We start from the raw sequence: 25,010 nt of genomic DNA, 5'->3' as shown, positions 1-25,010 counted from the left end.
ACAAACTACAACCAGCAGTGGCACCGTTACTTCTCCCAACAGGAAACGGTGGGCGAAGTAACGCCCAACAGGAAACGAATGAGCGCCTCAGGGCTGTGGTGGTGGTACATATGTCACGTCAGTCCAGTGAGAATTCAAAAAAAAAGAGAAAAATGGTGAACTGTGTCGACAACAACTAATTAGGCTAAAACACAAGAATGAAAGGAGCCCAAACGAAGCCGTGTTAACATCTGTTTCACTGCAGAGGGCAGCGTTGCACTATAAAAACATTGAACATCAACATACAGACACATAAGATGTGTCTGTACTCTCTCTACTGTGTCACTCTACTCTTAAACTATATAGTGTTTTGATGTGCTTTACATGTGTATTACTAGATGCATTTACATTTTTAAGACTTAAAAACTACGCCCTGCAGGCTGTGGTCAGAATTAAAATTTGGTACAGTAATATAGCAGCTAGTTCAAGTCATAATTTCAGAAACTGACGAAGGAATATGCAGTTGTGAATATTTGATAGTAAACACTCTGCAACCAGTATGATGAAATCGGCTCATTTACAGGAAGTGAAGTGCAATTGTGGGACTGGATCACAGCAGCAGATGCCACTTCTCATCCGCGTTTAACGGACAGAACGGAAGCTTGTATTTTCCCCTTTTTGTGCACCCGTCATAGAAAGAGGAAGTTTTCTGAGTTCTCAGGCTGCGTCTCCAGAGCTCAGCGGGCATTTGAGGACATCCGAGCCCCCGATGGACGTCTACCAGGAGGCTTTGCGTTATCTGGAGTCACAGCATGTACCAGGTGAGGGAAGGAGACGTTGTGTTTGTCATGTGTAGAAAAAAGTTCATGCACAAAGCATTATATATTCTCTACTTTAGGAAAAAACTGAAAGATATTCTCTAAACCACCTCAGTCAAGGATCAGCTATCTTTTTGTACATTTAGGAACATTAATGTTTAAGGCGTGCAAGCAGATACGGGAGCACATGCTACTACTACTACAGGCTACGTGTTGTGTGTGTTTGTGTGTCAGTTGTAGTGGAAGCGGAGACTGAAGCTCTGGAAGAGGACGTGTTCCAGGAGGAGGCAGTGTCCTGTTTGCTCTCTCCTCTCCTCTCCGAGAGCTTAGACTTCCCAGACACCCCCGTGAGTTTGCATTCCTTCTCTTTACAGATGTAGAACGTTTTTATTTTGATGATAGGCATACCAGTAAAACAGAGAGGCATCCTATATGTAGAGAAGAAGAAAGCTACTAGCAGGTCCTCGAGTTATACCTCATCTTTTACAAAAGTCCTCTCATCTATTGGCTGTCCATCGACCTACATTTGAGTGAATTTTAAAAAATTCCACATAGTACAAAAAACAATACATGGAGTCATAGACTCTCCAATGTCCAGCTTATTTCGGACCTTCATGCTATCAGAAAATGCATTTAAAAAAAGACAGGAAACAAAACCGAATACAAAAATCCAACCGTTGTGTTCTGTTGACATTGACTTCCTTGTTCTTTCTGACCCCAGTGTGTTGAAAAGTGGTGAAGAAGTAACCCACATTTGATGAAGGTGGCAAAAATACAGAAGTTTTATTATTACATCAAATAAGGAGATAGTAAATGTTGTATGTGTTGTATGGTCTATGCATGAGCAAAACCCTTTTGTTTCCCAAAAAGTCATTCACAGAAAAATACATTTTGAGTGTGATGACGTGACAATCGTCAGTGTTCATCCGATTCCAAGTCATCTTCATCTTTTAGATTTTCATCCTTAACGTCGACTGTTGCGGCATTTGCAGTGCCGCTGACCGAATGAATTGTCTGGACCCCGTATTTTGAGACTGGCTTCGGTGTAAGGGTTGAATGCCTGTGATTTCAGACGTTATGCAACCCGAAGGAAATGTTGGAGAGGAGGCTCGTGGTCCTGAAAGGCATCCTGGAGACTGAGGAGGTTTATCTCAGAGAGCTGGAGACTCTGCTGATGGTAACATGCACACACACAAATTAAACAAAGTTTCCTTATTTTAGCATTAAATCCTCAACTCGTGTTATTCTCTGGCCTCTTCCATATTGCAAAAAAAGGGAAAAACCCTGATGACATAATCAATATTACGGTTAAACTTCCTCTTTGCGCACCTAATGCTCACGCACCTAATGCTCACAAATGAACTTGTTTGTTTAATCTGTTTCATGGTGGATAATGTGCCAGCCTATTTATTTTCCGGGACCTGTAACTTCCTGGAGTCCTGCCTGGCGACTGGTTAGGGCCAATGAATACAGCTAATGCTAGCTTTACAATAATTGACCTTTAGCCTCTCTGCATGTACGGCTCAATTCATTCAATCTTCTATTTCCCTGTAGCCCATGAAGGCTCTGCGCGCCTCAGCCGGGACCTCCCAGCCAGTTCTGTCCGGCCAACAGGTCCAGACTGTTTTCTACCAGGTGCCTGAGATCAGAGACATGCACCAAAGCTTCTATTCTGGCCTGAAGGCCCGGCTGACTGAGCCCGGTCCTGAGGAGGACGGAGAGATGAACTACACGGGCTTTAATCTGGTGGTGGGAGACCTGTTCCTGAAAATGGTAAGTTCTCTAGTAGGTCTAGACATAGAAAAGGAGTCCATCCACTAAGTCCATTAAGCCATATTTCTATCGCCAAGAAACGTGCTCAACAAGGTTTCCCTAAAGTACATGAATTCATGTTTGTTGTCCAGCGGTAGTCCAGTAGATGAAGCAGATGACGTGTGTGTGTGTGGATGTGTGTGTAAAACTACGCTACAACAACAAAAATAAAGGATATGCCGAAGCAAAGAAAGAAGATAACTTCTGCTTCTGCTTTGTCAGATGAACAAGTTACTGAACATCTTTAAAACCTCTTGAAAAAGTATTTTGGCTCTTGGCCAAATTTTTTCATGCTGTTTATGCTTTGTTTTATGTTATTTAATTTTATTATAATTCAGTTTTTATTTTTAACATAGTCTCATGACTTTACCGAATATCATTTTTTGTATTGTGTACATTTATGCAAATACAATATTTATTACATGTATATGTTAGTATGTATTGTTTTTCATGAATAAAACCAAACCAAGATTTCAAAGCATACATTTTGACTTCGGTAAATCACAGGTTAACAGGTAAATAACGACGTTAACGAGAGCTCCAAAGTGAAGCCGTGCCAGTGATGTCTGCCGTTAATGTTATTAGTTCCATCTGTGGTTTTCCTGCTACGAGCGTGTGCTGTGAACAAGGCCCGCCTACAGGCAGTGATTCCTCTGTGCTCTGTGCCGCACTCTTGATAGTTCTCTTCACGAGTGTGTGCAGCAATGCGTGCGTGTGTGTAAAGGGGATTAAATCAGAGCAAGCAGACAAACCTGTGCTGAACTTATATTTCTTCTAGATATTAGAAGATAAAGAGCACATGTTCAGGCTGTTAGTGAAACATACGACAGCCCAGATGAAGGGAATGAATGAATACAAACTAGAAAGGTGCAGATCTGTGACGACCACTGCTTTTGTGTGTGTCTGAACGAATACAACGCACAATTTGCCAAACCCCCGTCTAGACACCAATGGCCTGTAACGCGTCATAAAACACACACCATTCAAACTCACAAACAAGCGTCGATGAATGCAGGCGATTGGCTTGAAGTCGTCGTATAAGACACGCCATACAATCTTACGTGTGTGTACTGGTAGTTCCCTTTGCTGTTAGCCAAACACTAATCGCACGCAACTGATCGCATGATCACCTGGCGGAGATAGTGAACAGAAAGCAAAGCAGGGAAAACACAGCAACCAGTGTTTTGAATCCAAATTATCAGTTAATGGTTTGAACTCTATCTTTGCGAGGATTTTGAATGTTTTTTGCTACGGTTTGTGCAACGCAATACATACATGTCTTTGACATAACGTCAACGCTGTTACTTCTTCACATGCAGTTGTTTTTTAAACGTTTAAACAAAAATTCTGGACATATATTACACATTGCACCTTTGAAAACTGTAAAAAGTGTTAATATTTATATAAAACCGTTGTTAAAATGTTGAATTTAAAGCCTTTCCACAACGTGTGGATAAAATGTGTTGAGCAATGGAATCGTCGGTGCTCCAAATGACATGCACCAAATGACATGCACTCATAATAATGAGGAAATATGTTGTCTGTTGGAGAGTGAGGAAGATGTCAATCATCACAGTTTGTTTATTCTCACAAAGAGGCCTAACGAGTGAAAACACCTTCTGCCACGCTGGAAGCCAATTATCAATCCTGGGGATTAATTAACAATACTGACGATCCAGTGACGGAAGGAGACAAAATGTTTTTATACACAAAAGACATAAAACACTCCAGCTCGACTTCACAGGATCTTTTTGTTACCCTGTCTGGTCATGAAGACATGATCTCGCTCATCTTGCAAAGCACTCGTGTTTATTTCCCCAAATTAATCATATTCATAAGCCCTTTTCACAACAGACACTTTTTACTTGTCTCAACAGGGAAAAGCACAAGTGAAACGAAAAACATTCACATGTCTGGTTCCAGCAACAACTGCAATGCTGCAATTAATGTTATTAGTTACAACTATGTCACCATTTCTAATGTGAAAAAGGTCTACTACCTTTTACTTTTATTTGACACTTTTCCCCTTTGTTCATATCTGCCTATTTACAGTTTTGTGAACAGGTTCAGGGTTCATTTATTATCATTCTGCAACGCAAGACTGCACAATAAAATGCAAGTTTTATTCCCTTTTTGCTACACAAGAAAACCCCCTAAAATGTATGGTCTTGTTTAGGAAAGAAATACACATTTAAAAATGAAGATAATGAGTCACATTGAAATTCATTTTGGTAATCACCAAATTTGGATACTGCTTCACCCCCTCCCTCCCTCCCTCCCTCCCCTCCACTCATATCATAGTGTTATTCTGCCGTCACAGGTGAACCAGTTTGGGCTGTACGGTGGTTTCATTGGAAACTACGAGGAAGCTGTTGAAGTTGTTCGCAAGTGCACCCACTCAGACCCTCGCTTCCGAACCCTGGCTCAGGTACCACAAACTCTCCACATCCAGAGGGGACACCTACTGTAACAAGCTGTGTACAAGGTGATCCCAACCAGTCTCACTTTATCTCTCCAGAGCATGATGTCCAGCAACGGCTCGAACAAAACTCGGACCAAATACACATTTGAAGGTAAATACTCTAAAATTCGTTTTTTGGTAACTTGTTGGCTGTCAGCGTCTGATTGTTGTCCTTTGTTTTTGCAGCGCTGCTATACAAGCCTTTGGACAGAGTAACCAAGACCACACTAGTGCTGCACGTGAGATAATGAGTCCCTTCTTGAACCTCTTCCACTGTTATTCTCTCATCTTTCTTTTGCGTTTGCATCAACAATTTGACGACTACATTATTTCTCACGGACTGTAATTGGAGCACAGTCCCAGGACTTAGCAAGGAGTTGGATCTCCTGCTACTTTTTCCCCCCCTCACTTGGCATTTTCTGACTCCGCCACCTCTCTGCGATCTCGTTAGGACCTCCTGAAGACGACGCCAATGGAGCACGGAGATTATACCTTCTTGCAGGAAGCTCTCAGATTGTCCCGCAGCTTCCTGTCTGGTGTCAACGAGAGTTCACAATGCAAACGAGAGGTCATGCTCAGTCACGGCATGGTGAGGCTTACAACAATATCAAGCCAAGATGTACATAAAAATACTTGCCTGTGCGTTACACCCTAGAACGTGTTGTGTTTGTGCATCACTCAGAGGCGTAAACTGATGCGTGACGGCTTTGTGGTGGATGTGAGCGAGGGGGAACGCAGCCTGCGTCACCTCTTCCTCTACACTGACCTCCTGCTGTGCACGAGAAACAAACATGCAACCAGAGGGTGAGCGCAGCAAGAGAAAGCAGCGGGGCTTGTGGGAAATGGGGTCTACTGGGCCAGCAGTAAAAAAACGCTGCATGTATTCTTCCAGGAGGCAGGAACAGTACAGGTTTTGCTGGTATCTGCCCCTCGCTGGTCTCAAACTCCGCTGGGTTGCGGACCAGGAACGTTCACCGGACGCACACCTTCGCTTACACACCATAAGAACCAAGATGCACCTCCTCTGCCAGCAGCTACGGCAACACGCAGTATGTTGGCAAATACACAGAGAGTTTTTAATGTGGTGTTTTTTACAGACGGGTGAAATATAAATATGTGTTTGTGTAAAGAACAGGTCCAGGGGCTTGGCTTTTGCGGCTCGTAGCAGGAAGAAACTGGAGCAAATGGAGCTGACGCTGCTCACACACTCCCCTGTTTACACACTGGAGCTGCATAGCCCCAGTTGCAAGGTACACACATACATATACACAGCCTGTCATTGCCAGTAAAGTTGCAGTTTTGAATACTGACAAACGACTGAAATTAAAACAATCTGCTTCACCTTACTGCAGAGTCACACTCTGCTCCTCTCCTCCCTCTATGAGCTCGAAGAATGGAGAGAAGTCATTGACAAACTCACCAAAGACGGTAAGTTCACAGCTGATAGGTTGATCTGCCAAACAGATCTGTGCTGTATTTATATTACAATAGGAATATTAAAGGTGATGCACAATGACGGTAAATATACACAATCAAAAGTCTGTAAATTGTCAAAAAGAAAGAAGCACTATCATTCCTAACAAGCCTATTGTTGACAAGACTAGTGGTGTATTTTCTTCTTCTTTCCATTAGCCCCTGTGGCTCTGTAAGCTGATTGGTGCCTCTATTTTCTGTGTGTTGTTTATAGACATAGAAACTGTCCCTCCAGACCTGCTGACTCTCACCAGTGCATGTGTGAAACTGAGAATGACCCAGCAGCCACCACTCCACAGCACACACGCTGGTACAACCACCACCTCTCCATCAACCGCCCTCTTGTCCCTCAGCACAGCGTCACATCCTGTATCTGAAACACTATACACCGACTCTGTGGGCTTTTGATCTTTTAATGCCGGCCTGCAAAACTGTCTACGTCCTTCTCATCTTGCTCAGTTTCAACTTTTGTTCAGGACGATTAAACCCAGTGAGCCTCAGGATGTCTTTGTCTCTCACCAGTAGAGGACGAGAAGTCTTTGTGTGGGACTCTGAGCGTGGCCGTCCACTCTGCCTGCGGCCTGCAGCAACCAGCCTGTATGTGTAGTATTTTATTCATCCTTTTTAACTACGCTGAATAACTAATTAGTTAAAGGTTGATATTCATTTTCTTTCAGCTCTGTATGTGTGTGTGGAAGTGGATGGCTATGAGTTTTACGACAAACAAGCTCAGACACACTCATCAGTCCACAGCCTCAACCCACATTGGGACCAGGTTTGTTATTCTTTTGCTAGATAATTGAATGCAAGTTGGCCCCAAACGTGAAATAAAAGAGAGCTAAACTGATATGAAAGGCAGATGATTTGCCAGCCGGAGTCCAGGCTGGTTAAACGACTTCTTCATGTCTAGACAGCATCCGACACGATGTGAGGCTTCAGGAGGATTTAAAAGTCGGCAGTGTGACCAGACCATGCCGCGCTTTAAACATGATCAGTGGCAGTAAAGTCTACACTAGATCAAAAGACTTTAAATAAGACATGAACGCTCCTGTTGTAGCTTTAGGACGCTGCTGTCGTCGTCGGTGTTAACACCGCGGTCCTTCTGCCAAACAGGAGCTGTGTTTCCAGGTGGACGGGGCACAGGACCTGAGGGTGCTCTGCGTGAGCCAGTCAGACGGACAGGACGATACCGTCCTGGGCAAAGCGTCTCTAAAGGTATGAAGACGGACTGAGCTTCAGATTTTTTAGCAATACTTTTTAGCATCTTTCAGCTCATTGTTTTGGTTTTACGGCCGATAACTGTTTTGTGTTCACTATCACCACTCTCATGACTGTTTCAAGTTATTTTCAGCAAAAAAAACTAAAAAACTCTGATTAACTGACTTCATGCTGCCTGCAAAACACCAAACGGCTAACCACCAGCTAACACATAAACTTGGCGACTAGCTAGTGAACGTGATGAAGCATTTAGTTGCTAAAGAGACAGACATTTGTGGAGTTGGTGGAGACCAAAATGGAGAGAGTGAATATTGGACTTGTATTTAGCAGGTGGCCAGAAACACGACTCCAAGTCAACGATAATGTTGCCCCCCCCAGCTGCTGGATGTATGCGTTTGTCATATCCACTTTTGCTGCTTTAAAGATTTAAAATATGTATAGCAGGGATTTGACTAAAATGAGTTGTGGTTTGGATTGTTTTCAATCATTTTCACTAGATTCTCATCCAAAGCATTTCATAATCATTGCGTTTTTCTAACCACCTGCTGTCATGTCTGTTTTCTAATATTTTGTGTTTGTCCGTCAGTTGGACTCTAAAACCCTGAATAAGCGATGGAGGAGACGGACTCTGCAGCTTGGCCAGGTGGAGGTGACTCTCTCCCTGAAGTACTGTCCCCACCCGCTTGAACTGTCTAGCGGTACAGCGCAACAACAACCTGTCTTCTGTGTCCCCATTGAAACGTTGTCTCAGTAAGTCCCTGCTGCCGGCCCTGTCTGGGCTCACGGGGCTGCTGAAAAGGCTTGAAACTGAAACTGCAGTCTAGTCTAGTCTAGTCTAGAGTTTTATTTCCCTCTTGTTTTGTGCAGCTACTTTTGAGAAGTGAGGCAGTTTGTTGTATGGGAACGTGAGCTAAAGAGAAGCAGAAGTGTGGCAAGAGTGGAATCTGAAATGACTTTTTTGGAATACTTTCAATTCTCTGTCAGACACGAGGGAGTGCTCGTCCCACACGTGGTGCGCTGCTGTGTGGAGGAGGTGGAGAGGAGAGGCATGGACGAGGTGGGCATCTACCGGGTTTCAGGGACCACCAGTGACATCGGCACGCTCAAGAATGCGTTCAACAGCAGTAAGAGAAAAACACTGCAGGCTTTCTGTTGGCGTGCGCTGTCATGTCCGCAATTCCTTTAGTTTTGTTTATCCAAGGTTTTGACTTGTTTTTGTAAACTTGACACTGGGTCACCATGCTCAAACAAAGGCCTCAGCTTCCTGAGAGTCTATAGCCATGCTGGCAGAGCAGAGTTTCATCTTCGCAATTCATCCTCCGGGGACCATGAATGTTTTAACCATATTTCAGTGAAATACATGCAAATGGTTGTCGAGTTATCTTAGAAAAGTTAACCTCAATGTGGCTCTACAGGAAAAGCCAGGGCATCAATAAAGTCATGAGGATTCATCCTCTGGGGACCATGAATGTGTGAACCAAATTTCATGGTCTATCCAACAGTTGTTGAGATATAATTCCACCTGGATCGAAGCGTACGCCAAAAGCCGACACAGTAATATTGATCACAACCTTCTTGGTTCTGCCCCGATCAGATCTGCGTGAAGCAGTAACCAGGCTGAGGAGTGCGGACGTGAACGCTGTCTCTGGTATTCTCAAACTGTACTTCAGAGAGCTGCCCGAGCCTCTTCTACCCACGAAGATGTTTCACAGCCTGGCCAGGACACTGGGTAAGAACCCTCACAGAAACATGTCCTCCATTGGAACCTGGAGGGATTAAATGAGTGTTTATTCTTTATTAGGTTTTCTAAATTAAGTATTTGATTATGTTCAGAGGCCAATTGCTGTCATTCATAGACGGATAGTTCATTACAATATACAGGACGCTTCAATTTTGAGTTTTTTAAAAACCATTTACACAAATATTTAAAACACTTTCAACTGAAATCTGCCATAATCCCTCAAAACATTTCTCCCTATAAAGTTAAACATCACATTTTCCTGTTTCTTTGACCTACAATGTAGAGTAGAAAGTGGGCTCTAAATGACATTGATAAAATAACTCTTCGCCCCACTTACTCTTGAAATGGCCTTTCGACCATGTGAGCTTGAACTTCACATGTACGTGTGTGTTTCTCTCCCCTGTAGAAATCCAGGACATAGACCTTCGGCTGGTGTCCATGTTGTCCCTGCTGCAGTCCTGTCCTGAGCCCAACCGCCACACCTTCCTGTTCCTGCTGCACCACCTCCAACGGTCCGTCATCAACTACACGACAGCACACAACTTCAGTAACTGTCAGGAAACTGATAAGAGAGATAGATTCAAGCTCTATTCCTACTGAACTATAGTATGTTATGCTGCTTCTACTGAGTTATTATTACATTTCTTCATATATCATTTTTCTCCAGAGTCTCAAAGATGCAAGACGTCAACAGGATGTCTCTGATGAACCTGGCTACAGTGTTCGGTCCGAGCCTCTCACGTCACCCTGTGGTTGGACTCGGGCACGACGGTCCCACCATGGATATCTCCCGGGAGGTGGTGGTGCAGGTGGGAATGATCGATGTTTGGCGTTGCAACATTTCGACAGATTTTCTGCCAAAAAAAGCTCTTCGCTTTCTAAACAGTTGCTTTTGTGAGAATGAATTTATTTTCATGTTTTGCCGTGGAATTGTTTTTTTAATTTATAAAAAAGATTTTGAATTGTTTTATCTCATTTCTTTTCAGTCATGATGTTTATTTTACACGAGCACATTTAAAAAAAAACATTTTTAAGCCTTTTGCACACTATTGTTGATCAAAAATGATTCTAAATGAGATATATACAATGTAAACAATTACAATTGTCTTTAAAAATAAATAAAAAAGGTTAAATAGATAGAAAGGTAAAAACTCTTAAAATGTATTATAATGATAACATGTAAAATAATTCACTTCCCTGTATAGTAGCTCATCCGTAGCGTGCAGGTGAAATGATACTTTACAGACTCCTCTGTGTGTGTGTTTCAGGTCCAAGTGGTTTTCTGCTACCTGCAGTGCAACAACCTCCCTGAAGCCCAGACGTCTCTGCCACATGACACAGACGCTGAAGATGAGACCACCCACATGTGAGACCACCGCCAGTGTCACGGCTGGCAGGGATTTCAAATAGTGCATGTAAAGAAAAAGATCTGCGGTAGAACTATAAGACAATAAAACTATTTATTGAAAATATAAAAAAAAAATACTGTGATTTTGTGTATTTTGTCCCTTTTTGTAAGATGACATTTTTCAATAGAAGCAATTTAGATTTAGTGCAGTAGCATTAGTTGTCAGATATAACAAACTCATTTAATTCCACACATATGCAACATTATTTATCACAGACACGATGCAATAATATTGATTGACTATTGACTTCTTGTCCGTGTCAGCTAAAAAGTTCCCTATATATATCTTATCTATCTATTGAAGAACAGTTTATTTTCCTCTGGCTTCTATGAACTGGGTGGCACAGGGAGTAATGTGAAGTTAAAATGTGGTTGAGGAAAAGTCATGGTTGCAGATGTTGTGAAAAAAGGTCAGCGGGTCGACTCCCCGAGCCCGAAAACCAATCGGTTACGGTTCAAATCCAACTAGACGGAGTTCACCACGAAGTGTACGCCTCATAAAAGTCATTCACACACACACACACACACACACCATGTTAGAAGCCAACACACACACACACATACGGCCCATGTTCGACCCATCCACACCACAGATGGGGAGTCTCTTTTCAACCACACCACCTGGGCAGGCCGGGCTAGTGTTACCCCAAAACCTTTACCCCCCCCCCTTCACTCTTTTGATCGCTAATCCTGGACCCCGACTTCAACTCTCCAGCACTAATAAACTCTCTGCGTGGACGCCATAACAACATCCAGAAACAAACTGAAAGAAAATGGCGGCTCACCCTGCTGCCCTCCGCGTCATAAATCACCGTGTCCCCTCTAACTCGGTGGCTGCCAAAATAAAGTTCCGCTTGGAGACTACAAAGACAAAATGAGGTTCAGGCTACAGACTACAAAGCCGAGGAAGGCCTGAGACGTCCCAGACATTTGTGACCCAAAGAGCGGACCAGACGACTGGTGGACACCTGGATGTGGTGGGAACATTTCTACAGGAGAAGTCAGTTTCTGGACATGTGACAGCACTTGTTCCATACAGTCACACGCACACTGAGTTCTTCCCAACTGTCGCGTGTACAAAGATTATACAGTCACTATATATCATCATTTATGTGGAAAAGTCTGTATAAAAAGTTTGTAGGAATCCATTTGGAAAATAGACACACATGCATACAAGCTTCTTTACATTAAAAATAATCAGTTCTATTATCCCATGAATCATGACATTGTTCAGCATCTGTCTTATTTACAGTTTAACAGACTTTTGCAGCACTTTTAACTTGTTTTTTTAATCATAAGAGGATGATGACCTTCTTTATGGTCCTCATGCCCAAATTGTTTTGGATTTTTAAAATCAGGCATATGCAAACAACCATTGATCTTACTGGCCCTCCTCAGGTGCAGCTGGCTGTATATAAGTCCTTTTTTTTTATCATCTTGTATTTCATGTGTTATTTAACTCTGCAGGGAAGTGAGTGCATGTGAATGAAGACAGAAATCGTGTGGCAGAGATTTTGCTCCTGAAATCAGCATTTCACTCCATGACTTTGGGCAATAATTTGTAGGAAATGTAAAACAGCAAATACTGCTGGTGGGCACATATTTGTAGTACAGTATTTATATATATATGTGTGTGTGTGTGTGTGTGTGTGTGTGTCATGGTGTTGCTGCCCAGAGCTGTGCCATGCTTGATTAGTCCTAATCTAGCTGGGAGTCAGGTTGCTGTGTCGGCGGCGTGTCTGTATGGAAGGCATGCAGGCTGCGGATCACAGGGATTGACCCTCTGCCTCTCAGGTTAACAGAAGCCCTGTGTGTGTGTGTGTGTGTGTGTGTGTGTGTGTGTGTGTGTGTGTGTGTGTGTATGTGTGTGTGTGTGTGTGTCCTGAAAAAAAGTGTGACAGTGAAACCTGCTGAACTTGGATTTGAGCTCTCTGGTGAGAAACCTGGAAGTGTGTGAGGAAAAAGTGAAAGTAGACGTGTGCGTGTGCGTGCGCGTGTGTGTGTGTGTGTGTGTGTGTGAGAGAAAAAGGAAGTGAGAGGCTAAAAATAAGAGTGTGTGTTTGAAAGAGGTCTAGTTGAACTTTGGCTCTGGCTGCAGTGCAGGAGGAGTCACCTCTCGTAAAACGTACCCTCAGCAGGTTGTAAACATAATACCACACACTCACAAACACACACCGCTGCCTCCCATGCCAGAGAAGAAGAAGTTTCCATATGCCACCAAACCGTCGGGCCTTCGCCTCGTCCTGGTGAAGTGTGTGTTGTCGGCTTAAAGGTGATGTGCCCCCCCCCCCCCCCCGCAGCAGAACGAGCCGCGGGCTTAAGTTGTCTGTTAGTGTCTGTGTAAGTGTGAGTGTTTGGGGAGTTTCGGGATCAAACCCTCATGTCGACAGAGGCTGCATGAGGAGACGACCGCTGACAGGTGCTTCCTGCAGCAACGCAGCAGGTGCTTCCCTACACACACACACATGCGCACACACACACACACACACTCACACACAGGGGGGGCCTCCAAGACATGATTTTGCATGCATTGACACACTTTGTCTGTCCCTCCCCCCCCCTCTCATTCCCTTCAACACACACACGTTTGTATCATTATACATGTGAGCCGTAACCCTGCACTCTATTCATGCTGACTGTTATAGCTGTTGTGTCGCTGCTAAGTTTTTCTTTTTCTTCTATCTTACATCTTATGACTCAGAGGTCAGCTCCAAATGCAAAGTATACCTTGTCTAAATAGGTAGGAGGCCCTCTTAACCGTCCCACAGTACCATCACCATGTAAGAGCACTGCTTCAAACACCTACTGCAGGAACACTTGTGTGACTCTTTGATCAAAGTAATATAACAATGGGCAAAAGGACATGGCTATATGGATATGTCTCCTCAGGATTGTAAAACTTCAAAAAAGATGGATTATTTTTGGCTTTTACAACAGATAAACAGATACTGCTGAGACATTGGAGGAAAAAGCACCAACCCCCTCTTATGAAGAATGACATACAACAATGGCTCCATTGGCTGCTTATTAGGTTTTATCTACTAATGCTAACCTTACCTTAAGAATACATTGTACTTACATGTCCCTCAAATGCCAAATTCACTCTATAGCGGTTATTTCCAAAGACTGGGTCGGGACCCACAGGCGGGTCGCAGGAGATTTTATTACTGTCGCCAAATAAATTTGCAGAATTTCTTCCATAATCTTTTATTTAAGATTTCTATCTGCAGTGCACCTTTGAGCCACATGAGGGAGCCTGAATGTTGGTATTGTTCTGATAATTGTGACCTATTTATAACATTGAATCTAATATAAAAGAATTGCATACACTCCGTTTGTTTTACTGATGAGAGGAAAACAAAATGGCCTCCACCTAAACTCCCGAGGGAAATAACTGGCTCTGTAGCTGCTAAACTCAACTATGTTCAACCAGCACGTTGCTAACTGTGTCCGTCTGTTGTTTGGTGCTGGACAGGTAGCATACAGTGGGTTTTTACAGATTTGTTTTGCTTAAATCAGCTGTCTGTGATGAGAGTGGTGTGAGTGAACCATAAAAATGAGCTGAAAGACGCCAAAAAGCTCCATAAAATGTCTTCACATTGGAGGACTTTCCTGATGATTTTCTTTACTTGCAAAGTTGGCTAAAGCTGATTTTCATAATAACAATCCTGATAACACAGAATATTTTCAGTATAGTTTCTATAGGGACCCCTGTGGGTTTAGCAGGGCCCCAAGAAGCTGCTGGAAGAAGATATTTGGACCTCATGAGTATAAAACCCCCCACGGACCCTCAGTGTGTGCTGTATGTTGAGCTCCACTGAGCGTCCATCAGTCAGCGGATCTATTTTTCTCTTTTTATTTTCAATCACTGGCTTCAACACGATGGCACAGCCAATCGCTGACACAGCCGCTACCAAAACAACATGGCTGCTCAACAAATGGGAGCGCTTCCATCTGTCTTCATATACCCTCCCCACCTCCAGCACCATTTCCCCTGGGCTCTATGACGCCATATCTACTCAAATTGAAACAGGAGTCATGACGACAGGTCGGGCCGAGGCTTTTTAGATCCGTATCTGGGCTCCTAACGGTCTATCGGAGGATTCCTATATGGTTAGAAAATGAGGCTGAGGTTAGTTTGGTCTCTGTGTCAGCTGTTCTGCCAGAGAGCAGATAGTGTCAGTTTCCCCAAATAATCTACAAATGATGTGCTAATCTCCTTTCATTTTTTTTTTTATTATAAAAAGGAAACATAACATTTCTGAACAGGTTTTGATGCACATTCTGTATCTTTTGTTATATATTTATTCATTCAGTTTTCACTTATTTTTATGTGTGCTACATAAAGTGATCCAAGTATAAATATGATTAAATATAAAAATTCCGCAAGACATTTCAGTCAGAGTTTAATTTTCAAAATGTTCTTTTGTAGAAAATATAAAAATTCTTACAACTGATATTTCACATTGTACCAATTGTGTTGGTGGAGTTTTACATGAGGAAACGTTTGTGTTTCTTCACATTTTAAGATTAGCATTTGAACGTCACTTAACAGGTGTGTGTGTGTGTGTGTGTGTGTGTGTGTGTGTGTGTGTGTGTGGAGTTTCTCAACGCTGAGGAAGAAAAGTCAAGCCTGCTTCTCCTGAAACCTTTGGGAAAAAATTGCAAAATGTCTTTTTTGTGGTTTTTCAACCAGGACTTTGAGTAGAGCACACCAGAGCGGGTGTATTTGGCGAAAGGGTCGCCTCTGTGGGTTTAACCTCTGCGTCTGTGTGAGAGTGTGTGTGCAGCACCACTGAGGTTTGAGTGTCCTCCACTTTCACAGAGTGTGTGTCCACATTGTCAGGCTCTTTCTCAGTCAGCAGGTGAGGAGGGATGTACCCAGACTGGGGCTTTGTTGACTCCCTGTGATGGTGGCGCTGGTGTTTCGGCGGGCAGCGGCCCCTCTTGTCCTGTCCCCGGAAGCCCCTCAGTTTGGGGCTCCAGTGTTCCCGCCACTGGAGGGCCAGAGTGGAGCGGTCCGCCACCAGGCGACTCTCCTCGGGGCTCCAGCCCCGCTCCCCCTCCTCCGCACCGATCAGGAGGAAGGTCCGGCCCACGTGGAGGGCGGGGCAGCCGCAGCCGAGGTCGCGGTCTGGGACCCAGAGAGACTGGGGGCCCCTGCGAACGCGAGAGGTGGACCCCGAGCGGAAGACGGTTTGGACTGAGATGGAGAACTGCCACCAGGGACCTGAACGCTCCATCCCTTTCACCTGCACCTTCAGCACTGAGAAAGACAGAAAAGCAATATACATTTTTTTAAATCACATTTTTGTTTCATTAATTTGATTTACAGGTTATATTTTATTTATTCATCCGTATATATTTAAGTTTTATTTCAGAGGAAAAAAGAAGTAAAGCAGTACAGACACTTTGGGACATTGTTATTATTATTTTTTTGACAGTGTAATAGATAAAAAAACTCTTGGCACCAACCGAAGTCCTTGAGACAATAGGTCTCCAAGTTCATCCTGACTTTAACCTGAGAAGGCTGGCAGTATGAAACACACTCCTCCGCTGTAACAGAGAGAGAGAGAGAGAGGGAGGGAGAGAGAGAGAGGAAGTATGCATCAAATGTGAGGGTATCATTTCATAGCAAGCATATCAGCACATGTCTTTTCCCCTAATTACAATATGGCTGCTTCTATTTGTCATCACAGTATCCTGTGACTAACAGATGACCTCGACTGCAGCAGGTGGGACATTACTCCAGCCGCCACTAGGAGGGAGTGGTTAGCCACTGCATGAATAGTTTTTGTTTTGATGGTTGATGAATGTCTTTGTTGAACATGAGGTGACTTCAACAGGTTCAAAGGGATGCTTTAGAAAGTGAATTTTTCTGTTATTATGGAAAAAGCACAATTTCCTTCAAGTGAAAGTGGCCCCGGTTAAAGGTTTGCCTTCAAGCCTTCAAGTCCTTATTTGATTTAATGTTCATTTTGTTCTTTCTAACTATGTGATTTACAAACAGATCAAAAGAGATAAACTGCAGCTAAGCGCAGTATGGAGCCAAAGTTGGACTAAAAGAAAACCAGACCGCCAGAATAAAACACAAAATACCAACCAGCGTGTAAATCTACTCACCTATGCTGTACTGAGGCTGGTACACTGGTGTCGGAGCGACCTCTTGAATTCCTGCAAACATAAACACAGTTTCAGGCAGGTGACAGAAACAGATACACAGAGAAGCTTCAGCAAACCCACACGAGCCCTCAGGTCGTCGCAAACCGAGTGTGTGTTATGTGCGCTATGCTTGAACGCCTCTCGGTGCGTGGGCCATGTCTGCACAGAAGATAAGCAAGTGTCAAAAACGTGTGTGTGTGTGTGTGTGTGGTCCTTTTTACGGGCGAGAAACACACTTTCTGCAATCACTTGAACACACACATAGATGCAAACTTTACTTTTGGTAATTTAATAAGGTCAAACCATCACTTCTTGTATGGTCTTGTCCTGTGTGTGTGTGTGCGTGAACTGGCCTGTATATGCATTATCCAGGCCTCTTGTAAAAGTGTGTTTGTGTGACAGCGCTGCGATGTTTCACCAAGTTCACACTCCGTCCTCCCGTCCGTGTCCTGTCGTCTGTGACACAACTGGGCCAGTGACACCCTACACCCCCTACTTTTAAAAGACAGGAAGGTGCTGTGTGTGTTTGTATGTGCACGCAGTATATGTGAGGGGTCAACATGAGATAAATGCAGTACGCCCCTGTGAGCAGGGTGAGTTTTCTTACTGATGGTGAGATAAAGCATTTTTGTGAGACAAAACAACTTTTTCAAATATGAAACGTTGTCTAAAAACAGTTGTTTACTGTTATAGATATATACTGTATAGAATGAGACTTTGAATAATGTTCGGAGAAAATACAATATACTGCACTAACAAAATGTGTTAATTCAACTTTCTTGCTCACTGTAACTAGTTTGTTTGACTAGTAACTAGTTTGTTCGCAGCCTGGCTGCTGCGTGCCTTTTGGTCCGCTTGATGAGAGGCGAGGTGCTAGAGGTGGTGGTGGGGGCGAAGAGATGCTATACATAGCCCGAGATGGTCTGGCAGTAAAAACAAACAAGGTTTTCTTTCACACACTCCTTTCTCTTGGAGAGTTATGAGTCTGGGCCCTGTGATGGGGGGGGGAGGGGGGTTGCGCTTTGAGCTGCACAACAGGTGTGAAGCTCGCCTCTGCTGGCTCCCTACGTCACCTGATTGGGGTTTACGCAGCGCCAGGGCCCGCGTAGTTGTCGACACTCGTGCGATTAGCCGTGGAAGCGCACGTGGATTAGCGCTCACGGCCGAGGTGCGGGCACTGGCCGGGCACAGAGATATGAGTAGCAACAATCCACTTGATCTGACGCTGATCCCACATCAGCTGGAAGATGAGGTTTCCCTGTAGCGGTCGGCTCATGTTAACGCTGCTATGGAAACCGTCTCTAGGGATGATGAAAAGGGGACACGCTGGGGGATTGGGCCAAATTAGTCTGGACAGCGGCGGCCCCCTTTTATACTGAGCTACTACTTGATAAAGGCTTACAGAGCATGATAGGAGGTTTAATCCATTTAGGCCACAAGCTAATTAAGTTGAAGGAGAAATTAAAGAGGTCACTTTGACTGACAGCAAACTATTAAAAGTCTGTGATTTGTTCGGGCATGCATTGAATGCAGAGAGGACATTTTTTTTTAGATAAGTTAAGAGTCGTAATCCATATTCACACAAATCCTCACCTGATCTGAGACACATAGTATGATACGTATTCTGATACGTCAAACATAGAGTCAGTTGATATGGAAACAATAGGTTTTTGTCCAAATGTTTGAACTGACTCTGATTCTGAATGAACATTAACACTGGTAGTGGACTTACGTATGCAGGGCCGCAGAGGGGACTTGCCCTGTTGATATCCCGCGGCACAGCGGTTACACCTGAGGCCGGTCACCCCTTCTCGACACAGACACTGACCCGATGTCTGGTTGCACCAGCGACCCACTGCTCCCAAAGGATGGCACTGGCATGCTTAAAAAAAGAGAAGAGAGATACCAAAGTCTTATTTTTTTGTAGCCTGGAGGGTTAAAGCAGCAATAACTGTCCTGTTGTTTTAGTTTTAGGTGGTCTTGTGATACCCAGTGAAGGTTTTACAGTGGCCGATCATAGAGGACTGTGGTTGTACTGGTGAGCTTCCGCAAACCAATATGTTCCACATTCATGAAGATGATACTGCAGGCATATTTGGTCGAGTTGCCCTGGCTTTGTGGAGTAGAGTGCATTGAGTTGCGACAACAGGGATCAAGTTAAAGATATATTCAGCAAAAACTTGTGTCAAAGTCAGACTACTGCACAGAGGACAGTAAACAGGATTAAGAAGACCATCCATCAGTGACGGGACCCAGGTTTAATCCTGCTTGACAGCATCCGTCCTGAGGGAACGTCCTTTAGGGAAAGACCTCTACTAACACCATGAAAGCTATTTTGCAGCTTTCTTGTTGGGTAAACAAAGACAAATTCTGCTGTAGAGCCATCAACTGAACGTCACATGATGGTGGTGATCTGGTTTGGTTATTTGGTAATTTGCAACATATCAAATTTGACAGGGACAGAACAATAAGGTCCATCATCATCCCCGGTAGCCCATCAGATGGAGATCAATCCTGTATCTGAATTCATTTATCTGTTGTCCTTTTAATGTGGCCAGTTGTGACGCTGTATCATTTGCCATGGCTTACACTGCAAAGCTTTTTATTTGCCACAGCTATCACAGGATGAGAGCCGATGAGAGAAGACAGATAGAGAGCGGAAGCTACACTTCATCAGCTCTGTTCGCACTCTAGTTCTATTTACACAAATCCTTACAATGAGTCCAAACAACCTGACTGCAGAGGATGAGTAATTGGGCTCTGAAGAGTGACTAGCATTTATATATAGCATCAATAAATGAACGCGCTGATGTAAGACTGAGTGGTGGAGGTCATGAATTTGCAGTTTGCTATTGTTTCATGTGTAAAAAGTGATCGAATATGAGGATATTCAGTCGTAGCTCATGTCTTTTTTCCATCCCTGCACTGTCAAGCTCAAAGAGAGCCCATTAACTTTGGATATATTAGGCCCGTGTTCAAGCTTCCACACGAGCATACCAGAGTGTCACAGTCACTTACGACATGTGACCAGTCAAAGGTCGGGGGTCACGGCAGATACCAGCCGGTGGTAACGCTGGGCATACAGGTGGCCGGACAGTGGGGTTTGTGGGTGTTTTTGCGTGCATATCACTAACAGGAATAGCTGTCTGCTCTCACAATGTAACCACCCCATAAACACTTCTATACATTCGGACAGAGACAAAGTGGGCATGTACACACACACACACACACACACACACACACACACACACACACACACACACACACACACACACACACACACACACACACACACACACACACACACACACACACACACACACACACACACACACACACACACACACACACACGCACGCATTAAGGCAGTCAGAGCTAAACACTGTCTCTAATCTTCCAAGACTGCACAGATTGTTATTTAAGTTATTCGCCCATGCATGTGCACAAATGCACATACAAGAATACACTTCGTTCGTCCCATTAACTCTGTCCAGAACATGCATACAGTTCACACCCACACACACACACCCACACACACACACACACACACACACACACACGTAGTGACTAACGTTGGCAGGCCTTGCGGTTGTTCATCAGCTTGCTGTGGTCTCGGGTGTATCCGTTCTGGCAGTACTGGCAGTGGCGCCCGGCCGTGTGGTGGCGACACTTCTGGCACACACCTCCGCTACGCCGGCCCGACTGCTGAAACACCTCCATGCTGAAGCGGCACTTGTTTGAGTGGCCGTTACACTCACAGGCTGGACAAGGGAGGGAAATAATGAACACCAGTCAAGAATATATATACAGTATATATATATATATATATATATATTTTTTATATATGTACTACTCAGATACACAGATATATAATTTCTTCTGCGGCTCTGGAGGCGAATATTACCCTGATGATGTCATGTCGACTTGGAGACACATTTATAACAGAAAGCCTGCTTAACAAAATGTCAGTGTGGAGTTTGAAAGCATGAATATTTAGCACTCAGGGAGACTCTAATGAAAGACACTATCCAGTTGCATTATGGGAAATCTCATAATATCTCTCTGTTGTTGAAGCACCACTTAAATGGATCAGAAGAATTTACAGTACAATATATGTGGAGATTCTTTGGAATATTTTATTGATTTTTACCTTGTTTTGAAGAAGAAAAAAATACACTTATGACTAAATAACATACATGAGATTCATATGTTTATATGTCATCTAAAAATATATGAAACGTGAAAAAAAAAACATGTGCATGTTATAACATAATTTAATTTAATTCAGCAATAGGACACAGGACTCACCAACACAGGGGTTTGGGTGCGTGGGTGTAGCCCGATGCCAGGGTCTGTCGCAGTAGAAATCCTCACACACATCACAGTCTTGCCCCGCCGTGTGATGCTCGCACACGCACACTGCCCGGCCCGTGACATTACGGCGACACCTGGAGGCGTGTCCGTTACATTTACACCTGCCGCCGACTTGCAGGTCCGAGAGGGCCAGAGGGGCTCGGACAGCAGAGGGTGGGGCCACCTGCAGATTCCTGGAGCTTTGTCTTGTGTTGAGGTTATTGTTCCTCCTCTTCCTCAGTTCCCGCCCCTTATTGTTCCTGCTCCGCCCCTCAACTGTCCAATCACAACCACCATTGGGGCAAGGCAGCCAATGATTGTTTTCCTTCTTGAGGCCTTGTCCTCTGGCTTTCCCGCCTTTCTTTGAAGAAGTGAGCGTGCCTGTGCTTAAACTTTCCCCCCCTTCTTTGCTCGTCACATTGTGTCCATCTTCGTCTTGACCTGTCCCTTTATAATGACCCTTCCTTCCCTGTTTGTCCACTTTCTCCCCTTTGTTTCTCCCCCTTATCAATGAGTTTTTTTTCTCCCTTTCAAAAAATGCCAGTGTATTATCTGTATTTATTTCCACCTGATCTCCAGCGTGCCCCTTGGAGCCAGATCTCCACCTCAGAAGCCCAGTCCCTCTGTCGTCTTCAGCACCATCACGCCGTCGTGCTTCCTCTCTCTTATCCGAGTTGCCCACCTTGGCGTCTTTGGACGCCTGGTGGAAGACCACACGGATGTCCGTGGCCGTCACCCAGTCCTGGAGGGTGTGGCTGTGGTCAAAATCGGGAGAGGATGGCCGTCCGTCGAGGGTGGAGAAGGCCAACACCATGCCGCCCCTCTGCTTTTGCAGGGGGCGAGGGTCGGAGCAGAGGGGCTCTGTCTCTTGGTGTCTTGTCTGGGCCACCGTCTGGGAGGGAAGCCCAAAATCCCCAAGGCAGTCGCTGGAGTAGTGCTGCATCGGCCTCCAGGTGCGCCCGGAGTCCATAGACTTGAGTATGGAGATGGAGATGGGGTCCGATGGCTCCCCCTGTTGGCAAAACTGTAAACTTATGTAGGTGATCTCAAAGCGTCGACCCAGAGGTAGCGTGAGGACCCATTCTTTGATGTCAGGACCTCCACGAGCCATCCAGCAGGTGAGGTTGTGCGGGTTGTGGAGGTCCGTCAAGGTGGTGATGTTGCTGTCATAATCGGGCCCTTGTAGTGAATGGCTAGCATTGGCTGGGACGCCATACGCGGCGTTGATGAACTCCGACAGGCAGTGTCGCGGTCGGCCGTCTAGGTAGTAGCAGGGGTCGTGAGGTGAAGTCCAGCTCAAAGGGGTGTGAGAAAGGGAAGAGGAGACGAGGGATGGAGGAAGGAAAGGGAGGAGCAGAAGGAAAACAGGGAAGAGAGAGGTGGAGGGGGGAGGGGAAAAGGGCCGGAACATCATGTTATCGAGCCTGTGGAAGGAAAAAAAAGATTATTTTTAAGAGAAAACCATGGGAGCTAGATCATAAAACAAAAGAAAACATAAACTGATTGATTTATATAACTTGCATTTGAAGCCATAGATGGAAACATAAGATAGGACCACCTGTGCCTTTATTGAAAGCACACAATACCAGCTCCCCGCATCACTTCAACCACACCTTATTGGCTTTCAGTAGATGCCAGTAAAGATCTCATCCCATAAAAATGTAATCCCCGATTTTCACAGTAGTGTCGGCCACCGGTTTGAACCCGTGACCTTCGACAGCGTTTAAGAACGTATTTGTATTAAAGCTCCTCTCAAGCCCAAGATGAGCGGGTGAAGAAGGGCGCGCACCCTGCGGGTCTGTCTGAGATGACAAAAAACATGCCCGACAGCTGGGGCTAAACCCAGAGCTGGACCACATCCATCACGTTTATGGCTCTCCTTTTCAAATCACTTTACCGTCGGGGCAGTGCTGCAGGCGAGCGAGGGGCCTGAGCATGAGCAATGTGAAGTGTTATTGAGCAGAAAAGAGGGTATGAGAAAAAAGAAACGAGGGGAGGGAAGGAAAGCTGTTGGAGATTAGTCTTGAGGATGGTAGGGAATGATTTATAGATCGAAATGTGTGTTCGGCTTGAGCCTCTACATGGATACTTCCGTGGTTAAAGACAAACACGGACTTGTGTACGTCCGCTGCGCGAACAAATCCCTTCCCGTCTCTTACAACTGCTGATGAGTGTAATTTATCCCTCTGTCGAGATTTGATACCCGAGAGCGTTAATTTTGGCATGTGGACAAAACGAACAATGCATGTGCTTTCTCTGGAAGCAGTGATTTATTGTTTTACCGCTCACATGGAGCCTAGAAGCACATTCCAAACAAGCGCTTCCTTAATTTGTTTCATGCTAAGAGAGTTCAGCACCTGCCACTTTCACTTTCATGTCGTTCTTGTTTCTTTCCTTCTCAAGAGGACTGTCATTTGCTCATCAAATAACTACCGTCCTTCCACATTTTAACACGACCCTTCCCTCTGCCTGTTCCGTCTCCCGGCCCATCTATCACCTGCCGCCTTCATTCTGTTCTGGGAATATTCTTAACTGCTGCGAGATTGATGATGTCCTAACAAGCGTTTGACACTGACAGCAAAGTCAGCAGGGCTGCATAAACCAAACCCGTAGGAGAGGACGGGGCCGAACGCCTCTCCGGCCTCGTCATCCCGCTCAATTAGCCAACGACCGAAATATGAGGCTTCCCTCAGGGACCACACAGCTCTGAGGGGCCTGCGGGGAGGCCGTGGCACTCACTCTGCTGCCTCGGACAAGCTGCCCCGCTCCTGACCTTTCAAAAGCAAAGACCTGCCAGAAAGTGGTATCAACCAAACCTGGTTGAGGACAAAAGCCAAGATCAGGCATATCAGGCGACCCTGTCTCGTGGTGTTGCTACAGGAAACGCTACAAGCTAAGGGTGCAGTGATGAGCGGTCTGACTGTGACCCCCGGTGCCACTGAGCCACATTCCTGGGGTCCAGAATGCCTCGGCCCGTCATTCCTGACGGGTCGAGACAAGCGCCACGGGAACCTGAACGCACTGATGAAAAGCAGGACTTGAGGATAAGTTGATCGGGTGATTAATTAGGACTCTGGTTTCATTTGGTGTCAAGGCACTGGCTGTATAAAAAGGCAAGATGGTGTCATTGGGATTATGAGCAGGGTAAAGGTTAGCAGAGGATCCAGGGAAGAGGTGGAAGAATTCGCTCTGGATGAGTGCTGACGAGTGAGCGTAGGCGGTTTGGGGTTCAGGGTTGGGCCGAGTGAAACACGCGAAGGATAAAGGAGGCGGTTGTTTAACATTCCCATGACATGCACTTGCTCTCGTCTTTGTCACATTACATAATTAAACATCGGCCCATTACAACCACTTTGATAAATGGATGTTCATCCGAGAGAGGCCCCTGAGGTTTTTAATGCGCCCCTCTAGGCCAAATCCAGACTCTCTCTTCTTCCGAAACCAGATCATCTGTCTGGCACTGCCGCCGTAACCCACCGGATATGGTTTCAACGTTTTTTTTCTTTCTCTGCTGCTTTCCATAAATTCACACAGCCGGGGTGCCGGACGAGCATGTCGAAGACAAGCGTGCGTTCCTTGTAAAGT

General features: G+C 44.9%; 2 protein-coding genes across 4 annotated transcripts; one reads left to right on the top strand and one right to left on the bottom strand.

The window, feature by feature from the left end:
- On the top strand, positions 1-10,985 carry LOC142971706 (active breakpoint cluster region-related protein). 3 transcript variants are annotated; one of them, XM_076112333.1, is made up of 22 exons: positions 1-800; positions 1,038-1,144; positions 1,870-1,974; positions 2,352-2,570; positions 4,930-5,037; positions 5,128-5,182; positions 5,257-5,309; positions 5,522-5,659; positions 5,753-5,874; positions 5,963-6,119; positions 6,201-6,320; positions 6,423-6,498; positions 6,758-6,853; positions 7,066-7,140; positions 7,221-7,318; positions 7,657-7,758; positions 8,348-8,511; positions 8,746-8,885; positions 9,356-9,490; positions 9,909-10,014; positions 10,170-10,311; positions 10,771-10,985. In XM_076112333.1, the coding sequence occupies exons 1-22, from the start codon at positions 749-751 to the stop codon at positions 10,870-10,872; spliced, it is 2,472 nt and encodes an 823-aa protein (XP_075968448.1). In that variant the 5' UTR covers positions 1-748; the 3' UTR covers positions 10,873-10,985. The 3 variants fall into 3 exon arrangements, with proteins under 3 accessions (XP_075968448.1, XP_075968447.1, XP_075968446.1); XM_076112332.1 differs by having other exon boundaries at positions 2-800; positions 1,032-1,144; positions 7,069-7,140; XM_076112331.1 differs by having other exon boundaries at positions 2-800; positions 1,032-1,144.
- Positions 10,986-15,185: 4,200 nt separating this feature from the next.
- On the bottom strand, positions 15,186-22,839 carry ntn5 (netrin 5). Its single transcript, XM_076112360.1, has 6 exons — positions 21,381-22,839; positions 20,645-20,833; positions 18,805-18,954; positions 17,034-17,084; positions 16,386-16,466; positions 15,186-16,176 (listed from the first exon to the last, which is right to left on the bottom strand). The coding sequence occupies exons 1-6, from the start codon at positions 22,837-22,839 to the stop codon at positions 15,599-15,601; spliced, it is 2,508 nt and encodes an 835-aa protein (XP_075968475.1). The 3' UTR covers positions 15,186-15,598.
- Between the last annotated feature and the right edge of the window lie 2,171 nt (positions 22,840-25,010).

This window comes from Anarhichas minor, unplaced genomic scaffold, assembly GCF_050575085.1.
Source record: "Anarhichas minor isolate MPS153535 unplaced genomic scaffold, ASM5057508v1 ptg000049l, whole genome shotgun sequence".
Taxonomy (NCBI): Eukaryota; Metazoa; Chordata; class Actinopteri; order Perciformes; family Anarhichadidae; genus Anarhichas; species Anarhichas minor.
The sequence above is the reverse complement of the archived record's forward strand: the minus strand, read 5'-3'. Positions and strand labels throughout refer to the sequence as shown.